General features: G+C 37.1%; 1 protein-coding gene across 1 annotated transcript in view; it reads right to left on the reverse strand.

The window, feature by feature from the left end:
* SACM1L (SAC1 suppressor of actin mutations 1-like (yeast)) overlaps positions 1-13067 on the reverse strand; it is a 30682-nt gene that overhangs the window by 16447 nt on the left and 1168 nt on the right. The window contains exons 2-6 of the mRNA XM_009895017.1: positions 12075-12111; positions 5473-5570; positions 3850-3924; positions 2083-2210; positions 721-870 (exon numbers count right to left, since the gene is read on the reverse strand). Coding sequence (XP_009893319.1) covers positions 721-870; positions 2083-2210; positions 3850-3924; positions 5473-5570; positions 12075-12111 — 488 coding nt within the window. The remainder of the gene's footprint in view (positions 1-720; positions 871-2082; positions 2211-3849; positions 3925-5472; positions 5571-12074; positions 12112-13067) is intronic.

A 13067-nucleotide genomic window follows, 5' to 3' on the forward strand; every position in this document is an offset into this window, starting at 1 on the left:
TGATCTAGAAGTCTGACATCACATCTGAACAGATTTCTAGACCTTCATGTGGCTCACAAGCTATCAAACACAAGGAAGGATGAACTAGTATGCTCAGCCACATCCTCTAATAGTTTCAATAAAACACCACAGTGCTGAACAAACTTGTGTATTGAAGCATTTCAGACCAGCAATTTCCACCCTTATTCTAACCACTCTATGAAGCAAACAAACTGTAACTTGACTCAATGTACTTTGCACACTTGCTTGGTTGCTTTTTCCTCTTGCTGTCAGCTTCTTATTCCAGAACTGTCACAGTACAACTCAATTAACAAGACCACAGAGATAGTATAGTTACACAGTTTAGCAACATAATGCTATTTTTCACTAGTTCTATTATAAGGATTTGCATCTAAGCAACAAGCAAATCCATTTCACTAGTTTAAATTAATGATTAAAGTAGTAAAGTCATTTCTAGTTTAACAGAGGGCCATAAATGCTTTAACAGTATCTGCTACCATTTAGCATATTATTCATTGTAAAAAGCAGACAGTTTAAGCTCAAGCGTAATGGGACCACCGATTATCAACATGATCCTCCTAAGCTTTATGTAAAGTTTCCTTTAGTTTGTAATAGCTTGTTTTGACATCATTTAAACACCAGCTGCATAAACTAAACTTAAGCCATACAGAACTGATCGGCAATGTCTGAGACATACACTAAGCAAAATAAAACCCTTACCCTCTCTAGGAGGCTCATTTCCTGGAACTCTGGGCTTGTGTTGGCTAATCGTTGCAGAGTGTGTGTTAGGTCATACGTTGTTGAGAAGTAAAATCCATCCACACTCAAGACATGACTAAGCATTGATAAAAATACTTTATTGTCCTGCAACTGTTGAGAGGAAAAAACAAAACAGGAGAGGTCTCATTTATTACTGTCAAAAAATCTTATTCTTTTAAGCTACCACTACTTTAAGCAATGAGATGAACTTTGCTAGCACTCTTGCAACAAATGACATCATGCAGAGATTATCATACAAGAAGGAAAACATGAGATTGCAATTTTGATAATAGTTCACTGATAACTTGCAGCTAGCACACTGCAACCAAATTCTGCAACAACAGTGGAGAGCAGAGAACAGTACTGCTGTGAGATAAATAGCTACTGTTACTAACTTATTAACAACTTCCGAGCAAAAAGGAAGCCATTAGTTTCCTTGAAAACCATTCAGTCAAAAAAAAAAAAGAGACAAGATGGTTAATGAAAAAGAAAGGATATAATTTATTGTCAAGATTACACCAATAACTAATCTACGTTCTGGTTAAAGTTTTGATTAACCTCATTCCTTTCCTGAAAGAGTACCAGATTCCTTTTCAGCTCCATGGGTTAGACACACTTATCTACTCTTTATCAGTCCTCAACATATCTGTTTTGAGCAATCATTATCCTTTCCCTCCCACTAAAAAAAAAAAAGAGAAAAATCAATTCTTCCCTGCTGGGCAAATATGTAATTGAACAATTCCATAAATTAAGCAAGATAGATAATTAGAAGGCAACAAGGCAGCTTGCAGTGGCCATCAGAATTGTAAAGCTGTGAGAAAGACAATAGGAAGAGTGCTGTGATTTTGTGGACTGGCTCAGGAAGCTTGCTTTGTAATAGGCTGCATTTGTGCGATCTATTACAAAGCAGCACTAAAACACCTCTGCAGTATGCCAGGCAAGCAAACCCTTCATGAAGGTCCTTAGAGGAGAAAATAAGATACAGGATTTAGGAACAAGAACCGAGATGCAGCAAGACAGTACACCTCATCCTCCCATACCGCACTACCTTAAAAGGGGGAAAAATGTACAATATGCAAATCAAACTCTGGGGATGATATTCGAAGTTGCACAATGTGAGGTTCTTACCTTGAATGACCTAACTTCATATATGTCTACACCCAAATATTGCATCAATTATAGTAGCCTGAACAAATCAGAGCAAAAAGTGTAGTTCAAAGAACTAAAATTTTTTTCTCCATAATTTCATCAAATTAGGTCCTGTGGTAATGGACATTAACATAAGATAACATTCCCCCATACTCCCCTAATCAATCCACCTACCTGAATATCAGTTAAGTGCAGCATGGTCTTTTTGTAGGAGAGGATGTCAAAGTCTGTTGCTTTCCAGATTGCATGACTGAAAATCTCACCTACTTTTTTCTTTTTTGTTATTACAATAAGATACGTGCCTATGAATCAGAAAGAGCAAAGTTAAAAAAACCCATAGATAGACATATTAAGAAAAACAGTCTATAACCATACCAGAAAACTGAAGTCAATAGGAAAGTGAGGTTCCTTCAAGTTACACCTAGGACTTTAAGTTCTTAACAGTAAGGGGCTGGAACAGAAACAAAACACACTTGCTAAGCTACCTACTTCTCTATGCTCACAGAACTTGAGCTACTCGTTAAACATACGGAATCCAAAAAAAATGGACCAGATAAAAAAAAAGTGTCAGCTACTCTTGCTTCAGACCAAAGACAGTCTGAAAGTCTTCATGATAGCAAATGCAGAAAGAGGCCAATGGTCTTGAATGTAGTTTGGAAAGCACAGAGCAAGTCAGAAATACACAAAAGGAAGCATGCTACAGAATCTAAAGAGCCTATTCATCTTACACTGAAAAAAAAATCCTAATAGGTTCAAAATGGATCAAAGAGAAGGAAGTTTCCTTCAATAATTTAAGATAGGAAATTTGCTGTTTTCCTAGTTGCATAAGTAACAAAGCAAAAAAACCATCGTTATGACAGTTCACTCAAAGCAATTAATTTACACTTGTTGGTAAACATAACACAGTTATTTCCAAGCCTATCATATTTCAGTGCCATCTTGTTTTTGAAGAAAAAGGTTACTTTATTAAATTGTATATTGATAGATAAAAATGTCTCATCTACATCTCATCACCATTAAATGCTTAACACTTTAATAGAATAAAAACAATGAGCAGGCCATGCATAAGTACAGAACCACAAATATAGTACATTTTTGTACTAAAGCAAGAAGTATAAATGACAAAGCAGAACATTTCACATTGTGTGCTGTAACTTTACCTATTATTTGTATTTACTACTATACCTAGATATACACCAAGTGTTATGGACAGGTAAATTACTGTATCAGGTGTCTAGTCTATATAGTTAGTCAAAGAACAGGTACCACTACCACTTTTTTTGACCTCCACAGCTCTCGTCTTACACCTTTTATTTGGGTGGAATATTCAGGCACTTAAGGATACTCTAGCATGTTTGCGTCTTAAATTATTAAGTATTGCATTTTGTTGGTATGTCAGAAGCATCCAGTTACCTTATAAGAACAGTATATCACATCCACAACTATGGCAAAGATGCTGCACAAATAGATACATTTAATCTGACATGAATTTTCAGGATTGTCTTTTCCTATTTTGGTATACAACCTTCTGTTTAGATTTCAGAACTTCAGATATTACTTCTTGTGTACCAAGATTATTGATTTAAAGTCAAACTTCATGACCCAGTATTTGACTGTTGCATCAAATACTGCAGCTGAGATTAACACAGTTATGAAGAGTAAGTAGATGAAATTGTTTGAACACATTTGAAACACATTCCTTAAAACTCAACAAGCAGTCATTTAACTCTACCCATACAGCAGCTACCGGTTTAAGAAGTACATCAACATTCATAATAAACTATATATGGATACCTCCATCCTCTAGCAGCCACAAGGAATGCCCATAATACTGATGAAAGTGTAACCTCAGATACTTGCAAATACTATTCGTCTTTAAAGCTTCTTTAGCAATATATTTTGCTTAAGCATTTTTAAAGACCACAGTTCTGTTTTCCTTACCTGCCACCAATCGGATGGTTCCCAAAATACCATATATAGGCCTTGTAACAGCTGACGGGGGAACGTCTTTCTTAACTGAAAAGCAGAAGAAAAGCCATCATAATGCTTCTTTCATGACTATATCAGGAAACTATTAAACTAGGTTTGTCAAAGCTTCTTGGTCAAATCTCAAGTTTTGCTAGAATCTTAAGTATAAGAATTGCTTCAGAATTTCAAAGAGGCAGAAGGATTCTAACACAATTTCTCATGTTGTTTAATCAAAATAGAAATTCAATTGAATAAATTCAAGCTTATTTACATGATAGTATAGCAAGTAGACTCCTCAATAATGCACTGTCCTGCCAGCTTTCAGAAATTTTGTTTTGAAGCCATCAAGGACAAAAAAACCATAAATGCTTCTGCCTCCAACTTCTGACTGCTTCTTCCGAGCCTCAGCCTATTTCCATTTCAGAAGACCTAGTTTACTTTTTGGTCTATCTCTGCAAAGCTACCAACAACAGCATAGATGTAGCAATGGATACAGTATTCCAAACAACATACCGAGAGATCCAAAAGGTATCCAAATATCAATTAGAGAAGTCCTAGCATGTTAAGCTTTCATCTATCCACATTTCTAAAATAGCAGAATGGATATTAGAGAAGTTTAAAAAAACCAAACCAAACAAAACAAAACCAAACCAAACTCCAAAACACACACCAGAATTAGGCATTTTCCCAGAACTTGGAGAACAGAGAAAGATAGCTCTTGATTTTTCCTTTGCTTTAAACACCTTACAGGTTCATCTGATAAAACACCAGTAATGAGAACAGATGAAGACTAACAAAAGACAGCTATCTTTACAGTTTTGAAGGAACAACTTTGAAAGAGAAATTGAAATACTATACTACAACATCAAAATTACCAGCGAGATGGGCATACTGCTCTTACACAAGGTATACAAAGGACATAATAAAAGCAAGAGAATAACTTTTTTTATTAATACTACTGTAGCATTTTTGTCTGTTCAGAGATTAGTAATACTGAGGTACAAACCCATTGCCTTCATTTCATATTATCATTTAATGCAATTTCTTTGATTGTTTTTATGCATTAGTTTTATTCTTTAAAAAAAATAAACTAAAATTTTGAAGACGTCAGCATCAGTATGCTTAAGACTACTTGCACTGACATTTGAATCCAGATTTGAACTAGTTTTACAGTGGGTTTTTTTTTACTGTTCTTGTTTTTAGAGGCTTTATGAAAATTCAGGTTTCAGTATTAAATAACACAGCACTGAGACAATTCAGCAAAAGCTGCGGAAGCCCAGTATTCAACCCTTCCCATATATAATCTGGGGCTTGTAGCACCAATCCCAACTAGTTTGGATGAGTCAGTTTTACTGTTGTGATGCACAGTCTTATTAAAAACAGGCAAGCACTATCACCCTAGCTACCCACAGCGAGAAGGCATTTCAAACAGTTCTTTGCAGGACAGAATAAAAAGCACTATTTTAAAACAGTAACTGAAGAAGATAAAACCAACTCTTCCACTATCAATTTAAGGTTCTGAAAATCTTCTGGGAGTGCCTAGAGCAAGATAGCAGATGAGAAGCCTATATTGAGAGATACTGCTGAGGAAAATACCTGTAAGAGTGACTTCCGTGGAGACTCTATCAATAGCAAGCACATCATCCGCTCCATCATCACAAGCTTCCACATAGAATTTCTCTGGTGTTATATGCCTTTAACAGAATGGACAGGAAAAAGGAATTCCTTTAGCGATGCTTACTTTGGGTTTGTTTATTTATATTTAAGCTCTTCACCAGGTGAAGATAAAGCACTCTTAAACCTTATTTCAGCTGCAAAACCAACATTCTCACTGGATTGCTTCCCAACAGCCACTGATGTTGACAGTGCATACAAAGCAAATCAAACTTATCAGTTACTGCAAAATACATAACTTGTTTAATAATCTTAATTCTTATTTAATACTGGAAGTTAAAGACATGAAAGCAAATTTGTGTACATAGTGGTCCACTATATAATTCATGTAAGCTTGAACTATGTCACTTAGAAGACCGATAAGCCAAAACTAATTTTCAAAATAAAAAGTTCCTTTTTATGAAACACTTTCTAATACGTCAGAAACTAAAGCACCACATCCCTGACGCAAGTCTAGTAAACACAAAAACAATGTTCAAAGTGATAAAAACATCTGGTTCACATTAAAGTGTTCTAACTACTGTTAAGAATCCACAGGAAAAAAAAAGCAGAAGGGTTAAAGTCACACACTAGTTTATTGAAGCAGGTGTTTCAACATTACCATTCCCGATCTGTTAGCCAGGTCTATATGACACAGATGTGGTAACCTCCATCCTCAATATCAGACACATCACACACTGACATCAGACTTCATACTCATCTTTCCTTTAGATAAACTGTATACAGTACAACACTAGCCATAAAATTAAACATTCCTTAAAATACACCCGTTGAGATACTTGCAAGAAGCCAGACACATTATACTGTGCAATAATACAAGAGTTATGCAGAAATGACCCGTAGCTGTACATAGGAAATGATAAACAACCAACCAACCCCAGACACTCTTGAACTAGTATTCTTAACTCTCACAATGATTTTTCTTAGTTTAAGGCTTGACAAGACTAGGGGTCAGAGTTTAAACATCTCATTCAGGAAACTTATTTTACAGGATAGATATTTTTAGGCTCCTTCTCCCTAAATAGATCTTGCCTTTCTTCATCTCTTTTGTAATTTTTTTTTTTTTTTTAATCCTTCAAAAAGCTGAATTAGAATGCTAGGTAGATCAGAAGAGCCCTTTGAAAGAGGCCTAGAAAACCTCTTAATATGTCTTAACACCCTACCTTCCACCCACTAAAAGCAGGGCCAACTTCAAAGTTTACCCAGCTTCAAAGTTAAACCCTATTTCTTAGGGTGCGTTTATACTCTCCCCAAGGATGGTGATTCTACAGTGTCTCTGGGCAATTAGAAGAATACCAAAGGAGACCAAATGCCTAATTGAACTAAAAAAAAACCCAAATCATAACACAAACTGTAAAGCGATCAATAGTTAACTGTTCATCAGGTAATTTAATGTCTTTAAAGGAAAATTAGTCTATGGATCCTAAAACAGGAAACACATCAACAGTATTCCCCTTGTAAGTCAGCCTTCTTCATCTTTTGTGTACTCTTATGAAATGCTTTATCTTTGAAACTAAAAACATCAGAGTAAGAAATACAAACATGCAATTCATTGAACACTGAAGCCTTAAAACCCCTACTTTACTTTCATTGCTTCTGGTTTTGATGAAGTGCACATGTGCATCCCATCCTCTTTAAAGGGGGTTTCACAGCAATCATGGGACCTGTTTTTACAGTGAAGAACAAACAAGCTTACACAGATAGAACAGGCAAGACAAGCTTAAGGACATTTATAAGCCCTCAATTTGTTAAAGCATTTAAGAGAAACCAGGATATACTATTTAAGGTGCAGTCAGAAATCTATTGCAGTTGGCAGGGGACAGCAGTAGGCTTTTTTTTTTCCACAAGAGCAAGCTGCAGCTACTTCATTTCTGTTGGTTTAGTTGAACAGTCAGCTTTTTCTGGGAGGTCGGTTGACATACAAAAATCCAGCTAAAAAAAATGCTGAAAAGACACTGCAAAGTTTAATAATGGACCTGTTATGCCTTTAATGCAGATGCTCATGCTCTTTTGCTCATCTATCTTAAGTTGAAAAAAACCCAGTCTTTTAACATGGCAGACTACAGTCTCAAACAAGGTGTTCAAAGTAGTGAGAGCAATAGTTTCAGTTTTTGAATATTCTGTATAAAGAACACAACATAGACAAGACACCTATGCAGACCAGAGCACAGAGCATGTCCACCCGTGATCAGTACCTTCAAAATCTGCGCTTTTCATTATAAAGTGCAACATGGGCACAACTGTATTATGGTCTCAGCACTGAGATTCACCTGCATATTAGTTAAAGCCTGTTTTCAAAGAACTGAGAAAAAGCTTATAGGTGTCATATAACATATAAAAATATAGCTTATATTTGTCATGTAAACAAGTTCTCTATTTACTACACCAAGAACAATAATTTCTCTGGAGAACATGAAGTCTTTTACCCTCATCATCCACAAGTTAAGAAAAATGAGAGAATTAAGGCTGCCAGTGAAAGTTATGCGTAGCTTCTCAATACATCATACGCCCTGCTTCACTAGACCAGCCCCCAGCATTTCCCTCTCTCAAATCCTAGTCCGTATTTTGTCTCCTGCCACTACCATAACCCTTTTAACAATTTTTTATCACCTTTATCTCCTCTTACACAATGCTTCCACATTTCTATCTTTATTTAAACTACATTTGACCCTCAACACACATCCAAAAGAAAAATTTGCAATCAAAATCCTCTTTCCTACAGTCTTCCCCAGGACCACGTTTGGTGACAAGTGACATGGAGAACACAAGCCAAGTGATCCCTGTTTTCAGCTCAATGGAACAAACTGGCTCTAAGCTTCAGCAGCTTGAAGCACACTGGAACAGTCTTGGCATCGACTGGTTTGGAGCTTTGGACGTTTTTGTTAAACCTGACCACTGTTATCACGGATCATTTCCCAGTGTTGCTAAAGAACAAAGGGAGTAATAAATGGAAGTAGTTGACATTGATAGCATAACTCACAGTACTCAAGAAAAGGAAGCATATCAAAGCACTGCAACCACCAAACTCAAGTATTACTGAAGGTGACTTGAATCTCATTTTTAAAATCTTCTCCAACTAGAACTGTGTGGATTGCTGCCAGGATATAAAGCAACTCATTCAGTAGATTTCATCCCCACAATTCAAAGTTGAGAGAAAAAAGTACCTGCAAGTGATAAAGACGACCTAGAAGGAAAACACAGCACAGTGACACACCAGGCCTTAGTTTGAGTTTGGCTGTGGTTTTTGTTTGGGGGTGGGGTTTTTGGTTGTGGTTGTTTTTTTTTTAAACTAAAAGGCATTTTTTCATTATTTCAGTTCATGTTGCCAAAGAAGCAGTCAAAGGGAGAACCTATGTAAAAAGGGTGCACAGAGGCTACAATTAGAAATTTTTTTCAACTATTTTGTCTTTAAGAAGGAGAAAGAAAATTCAGTGAAAGTCTCACTAAAAATTAAGCCTTTTGAGCTTCTAGTTTCTTTAGGTCAGGGACTGCCATTCTTGTGAAATCATTCTGGTCATTGACAGAAGTGAGTACACCTAGTAGTGTAGTAAACAAAGAAAAAACTAGATGGCTCTACTGAAGTTAGTCCCCATACTCTCCAAAAATGGGCTAAGTACTGTGTTGCAGCATAAGTTTAAGATGCAAGAGGCATTTTTAATGCCCAGATGAGAGACTGTTCAACCTGGGCCTGACAAGAGGAAAAAAGGACAAGAGCACCTATGAGCAGTGAGATAGAATCTGAATGAGAATTAACTCGGTATCCCTCATTTCTGTAGTTATTTCAGTAGCATCCAAGTCACGCTTTGAATAAAAGATGTTTTCCACATTTATAGTAAGGGTCTGGACAAGGTTGGTGGTGTGTCAAAAGTGGCTTTCCTCCAAAACTTTGAGAGTTCCTAAAAAGGCAAAGATACTTTGAAGTTACCTTAAAGCAGGAAGTTTCACAGTTTTTGTGGTTCTTCTTGTTAGCTACTTACATTGCAAAAAATTCTCTACTGTTCTTCATTGAATTTAGGTTTACCATATTCCTATGCTTCACAAGAAATCAACACAGGAAGTAATCCTACCTCAAAACCCTCAAGCTGCATCTTCTAAGAAAAAACATCTTCCATTGTTTTAACTGACCACTTCAAGAAGAAATCCATGAAAGACATTGCCTTCTCTTTTAAGCCATTAATCACAGAATTTTCAGAGTTGGAAGGGACCTCTAGAGATCATCTAGTCCAACTCCCCTGCTAAAGCAGGATTGCCTAGAACACATTACTCAGGACTGCATCCAGGCAGGTCTTGAAAATCAAAACTAAGGTTGTCCCATTTAATAATCCAAGGTAAAAGATGGCCTTACAAAAGAAAGTGTCGATTTCCAGCACAGAAGAAAAAACAAAAAATATTATTTGCTTATACTATGTATAAAGTCATCTTAATTTACAGTTAAGTGAGACAGTCTTTTATAGTTTGTATATTTGTTGAAGTTTCACTTCATTAGTTATATTATATAGTAGTCTTGAACATCATGAAGATGATGCAGAGCTGCATCCCACGTTTTAGTTAGGCAAATCTTACAGACAAGAATATTCCTATGTTCAGATACAGCATGAAAGAGGACCCATCATGCTCTAATGGCAACTAAAGATCATACTTCACTCAATATCACTTAAGCCTTCTAGGCCTCAACAGCCAAACCCTTACTTCAGTAATTGATTATTTCACCATAAATACTTAACATTGCTTTAATGCAGGAAACTCTTTGATGTCAGCCTCTAAATATTGTAATAAAGCAAGCCAAAAGCACATCCTGTACCATGCAGCAATGCATTTGCTGTACTCAAGATACTAAAGTCGTCTGCAGTGAGATATAAGAAAGACATTAGTATATCCACACAGAGTCCCAACAGTGTGTTAAGTAACAGTGCTAACACAATGATGGTTTCAACACTCCAGAGATTCCAGATTTTCTCGGTGAACAGGTGTGCTAATTATACATCTACAATAAATATTACTCCTCAAGCAGAAACAGCTTAAGGAACTGGAACATCTCCCATGGAGCAGTAGTTGTTGCAGGGAAGAAAAAAGGAGTACAATCCCAGGATTAAAAAAAAAACATGAATGCAAATACCATTGAAAAACAAAAAGGTATGTATTAAAGGCATAGCTTCATAATAAATATTTCTGGTGAAGTTTCACTTAAAATGACAAATAATCTATAGCATAAGTTAATGCCCTCCTCAGCCAACATCCCTGAGCTTCACTATGACAGCCACTTAGAATAAGCAGGAAAAAAAAAAAGGATGTGTAGTTGTTCTTTCTAGAAGTATTATCCAAGCACTGAAAACTCAGTTTAGAAGGCAAGCCAAAAAAAAACCAAAAAAAACCCCAAATCCCAAAGACAAGATATGGGCAGGTGGAAGGCACTGTGTTCAAGTGCAGTAGCTACTAACAACTGACCAGACATTCACAAAATATGTATGCATAACTGTGTGCAGGAGGAGTTACATTTGAAACACAGCTAGTGTCAGAGATCCACAGTACACTGACGAGGTTATCAGCAAGCTAAGTCTTCACCCAAGCACAAAGAAAAAGTTCTTTTAAGTGAGCCAAAACAACAGCCAGGATTCTTTCTATTCTGCAGACAGCTTTACCAATCAGTTTTTATTGATTAGTTGGACTGGTAGCTTCACCACCATCCCCAGCTTGCTACCTGAAATAGCTGTTTGAGTTCTACAATGTATTCCTAAGGCCATGACAGGAACTTAAATAAGTACAGCAGTGACACAGATGTCACAACTATGGATAGCAGCTTTCAGGTTAATAATTTTCCCCAATAACTGTTGATGTGACTTCACTAGTTCCAACAGTAGTGCAGACACTAGACATCAGCATTTTTACTGGTATCACCTGAACTTGACTGATGACACCGGTCAAGGAACAAGGGGTTTGAGTCACTACTTTTGATAACGTGAGAAACGCAAGACTTTTGCATTCAGAGCTAGAACCTGCCACTGGATGTACAGAATGGGACCCCACAGAGTGACACAGTGAAGCTCCATACAGGGCCACCAGACTACCCACAAGAGGTGCAGTTGCAAAATCTGACCTTTTCATAGTGAGAATGAGAAGCTAGTTAAAAAAACCAACCCAAAACACTGTTACTACTGAATTTCTAATCTGAAGTCTAGCCTGGATTACTCAGAAGGTTCTCCTTTGACTTTGCCAATCTAGTAATTTGGCTCATCACCCAAGTTATTACCCTATATCTTAAAATGCTCTGTAGAAAGTCTGCAGGCATTACCACAACTTGGTGTTTTTCAGAACAGAAAGCAATTCTGTTTTCAAGTGTATGAAAAAAAAAGTTAAACGTTTGACACAGCCTTGTTCTAAAAAGATCAAAACTTACTTTTAGTTAAGATTAAATGAGAGAATTCTTTTACTAGTCTGTATCCAGAAAAGAGTTTTTACTTAAAAAAAATTGTCAGTAAGAAGGACCACGTACTACAAGGCACATAACTGCTACTCGTACAACTCACCTTTTCTCCTCTGCAGGCAAAAAGATCACAAGTTCAGCTTAAAGAAAGACAAACATTGTTTAGGTGACAAGAGGGAAGAAAAAAAGCTTTCTGCGAAGTAAGCAAGTCTTTCAACCATCACTGATAATCTTACTCTTCAGTAATACTCCATTATCTCCAGTGTCTGTGTACCCTCACATAGCTACCTAATCAAAATAAGGAAAGAAGCCCAGTGATTTTTAAACACGTAACAGCATTATGACAAACTGTTTATACAGATCTCTAAGAAAGATCTAAGCATGTTTGCTCTGAATCCAAACGATGACTGTCAAATGAAATTTAACAGAGCATTAAGTACAGTTAAATCAGGCTTAAAAATCACTTTCAGATACTGCTGCCTGAAAATGGCATCAGTAACTCAATTATAGAGCTTCAAGCTAATATTTAGAGGTCAAAATCCTGGGAACGCCTTTAGGACACACAAGGACATTTCACTGTTGGCTTCAGACAGCCATGAAGAGTCTCACACGCTCAGAGGAATATTTTCCAGAGTTTCCACCGGCCAATGTGAGGGCTTATAATGGAAACACCTCTTCAGTTTTAACTTTGTATTGCTTTGGTTATGCAACTTCTTTTGCTGTACAAAAGGCAGAAAGCAAACATCTGGCATATGCCTGTTCCAAGGGTTACATTCTCCCCATTGTTTTAACGAAAGGATTACACCAGCAGGTCAGAGGAATTTATTCGGAAAGTCACAGGAGAGCCCCAAAAGTTCAAAACCATCAACTAGCACCAAAACCATACCACAAAAAAACCTGTGCCGCAAAGGACTGACGGGCAAGTACGCTTCACGAGCCTTCTGCCGGCAACTACCATCGCCTATACAGAGCTTTACGTTAGCACCGCTACTCGAGTTTCTACGACAGTCACCTATAAGGAAAGCAGCAGGCGCCCGCGGTTCCCCGGGCTCCGTGCGCACCTCCTCCTGCCAGCCCAGCAGTCACCCCAGCGCTC

Source organism: Charadrius vociferus, unplaced genomic scaffold (assembly GCF_000708025.1).
Source record: "Charadrius vociferus isolate BGI_N301 unplaced genomic scaffold, ASM70802v2 scaffold51, whole genome shotgun sequence".
Classification (NCBI taxonomy): domain Eukaryota; kingdom Metazoa; phylum Chordata; class Aves; order Charadriiformes; family Charadriidae; genus Charadrius; species Charadrius vociferus.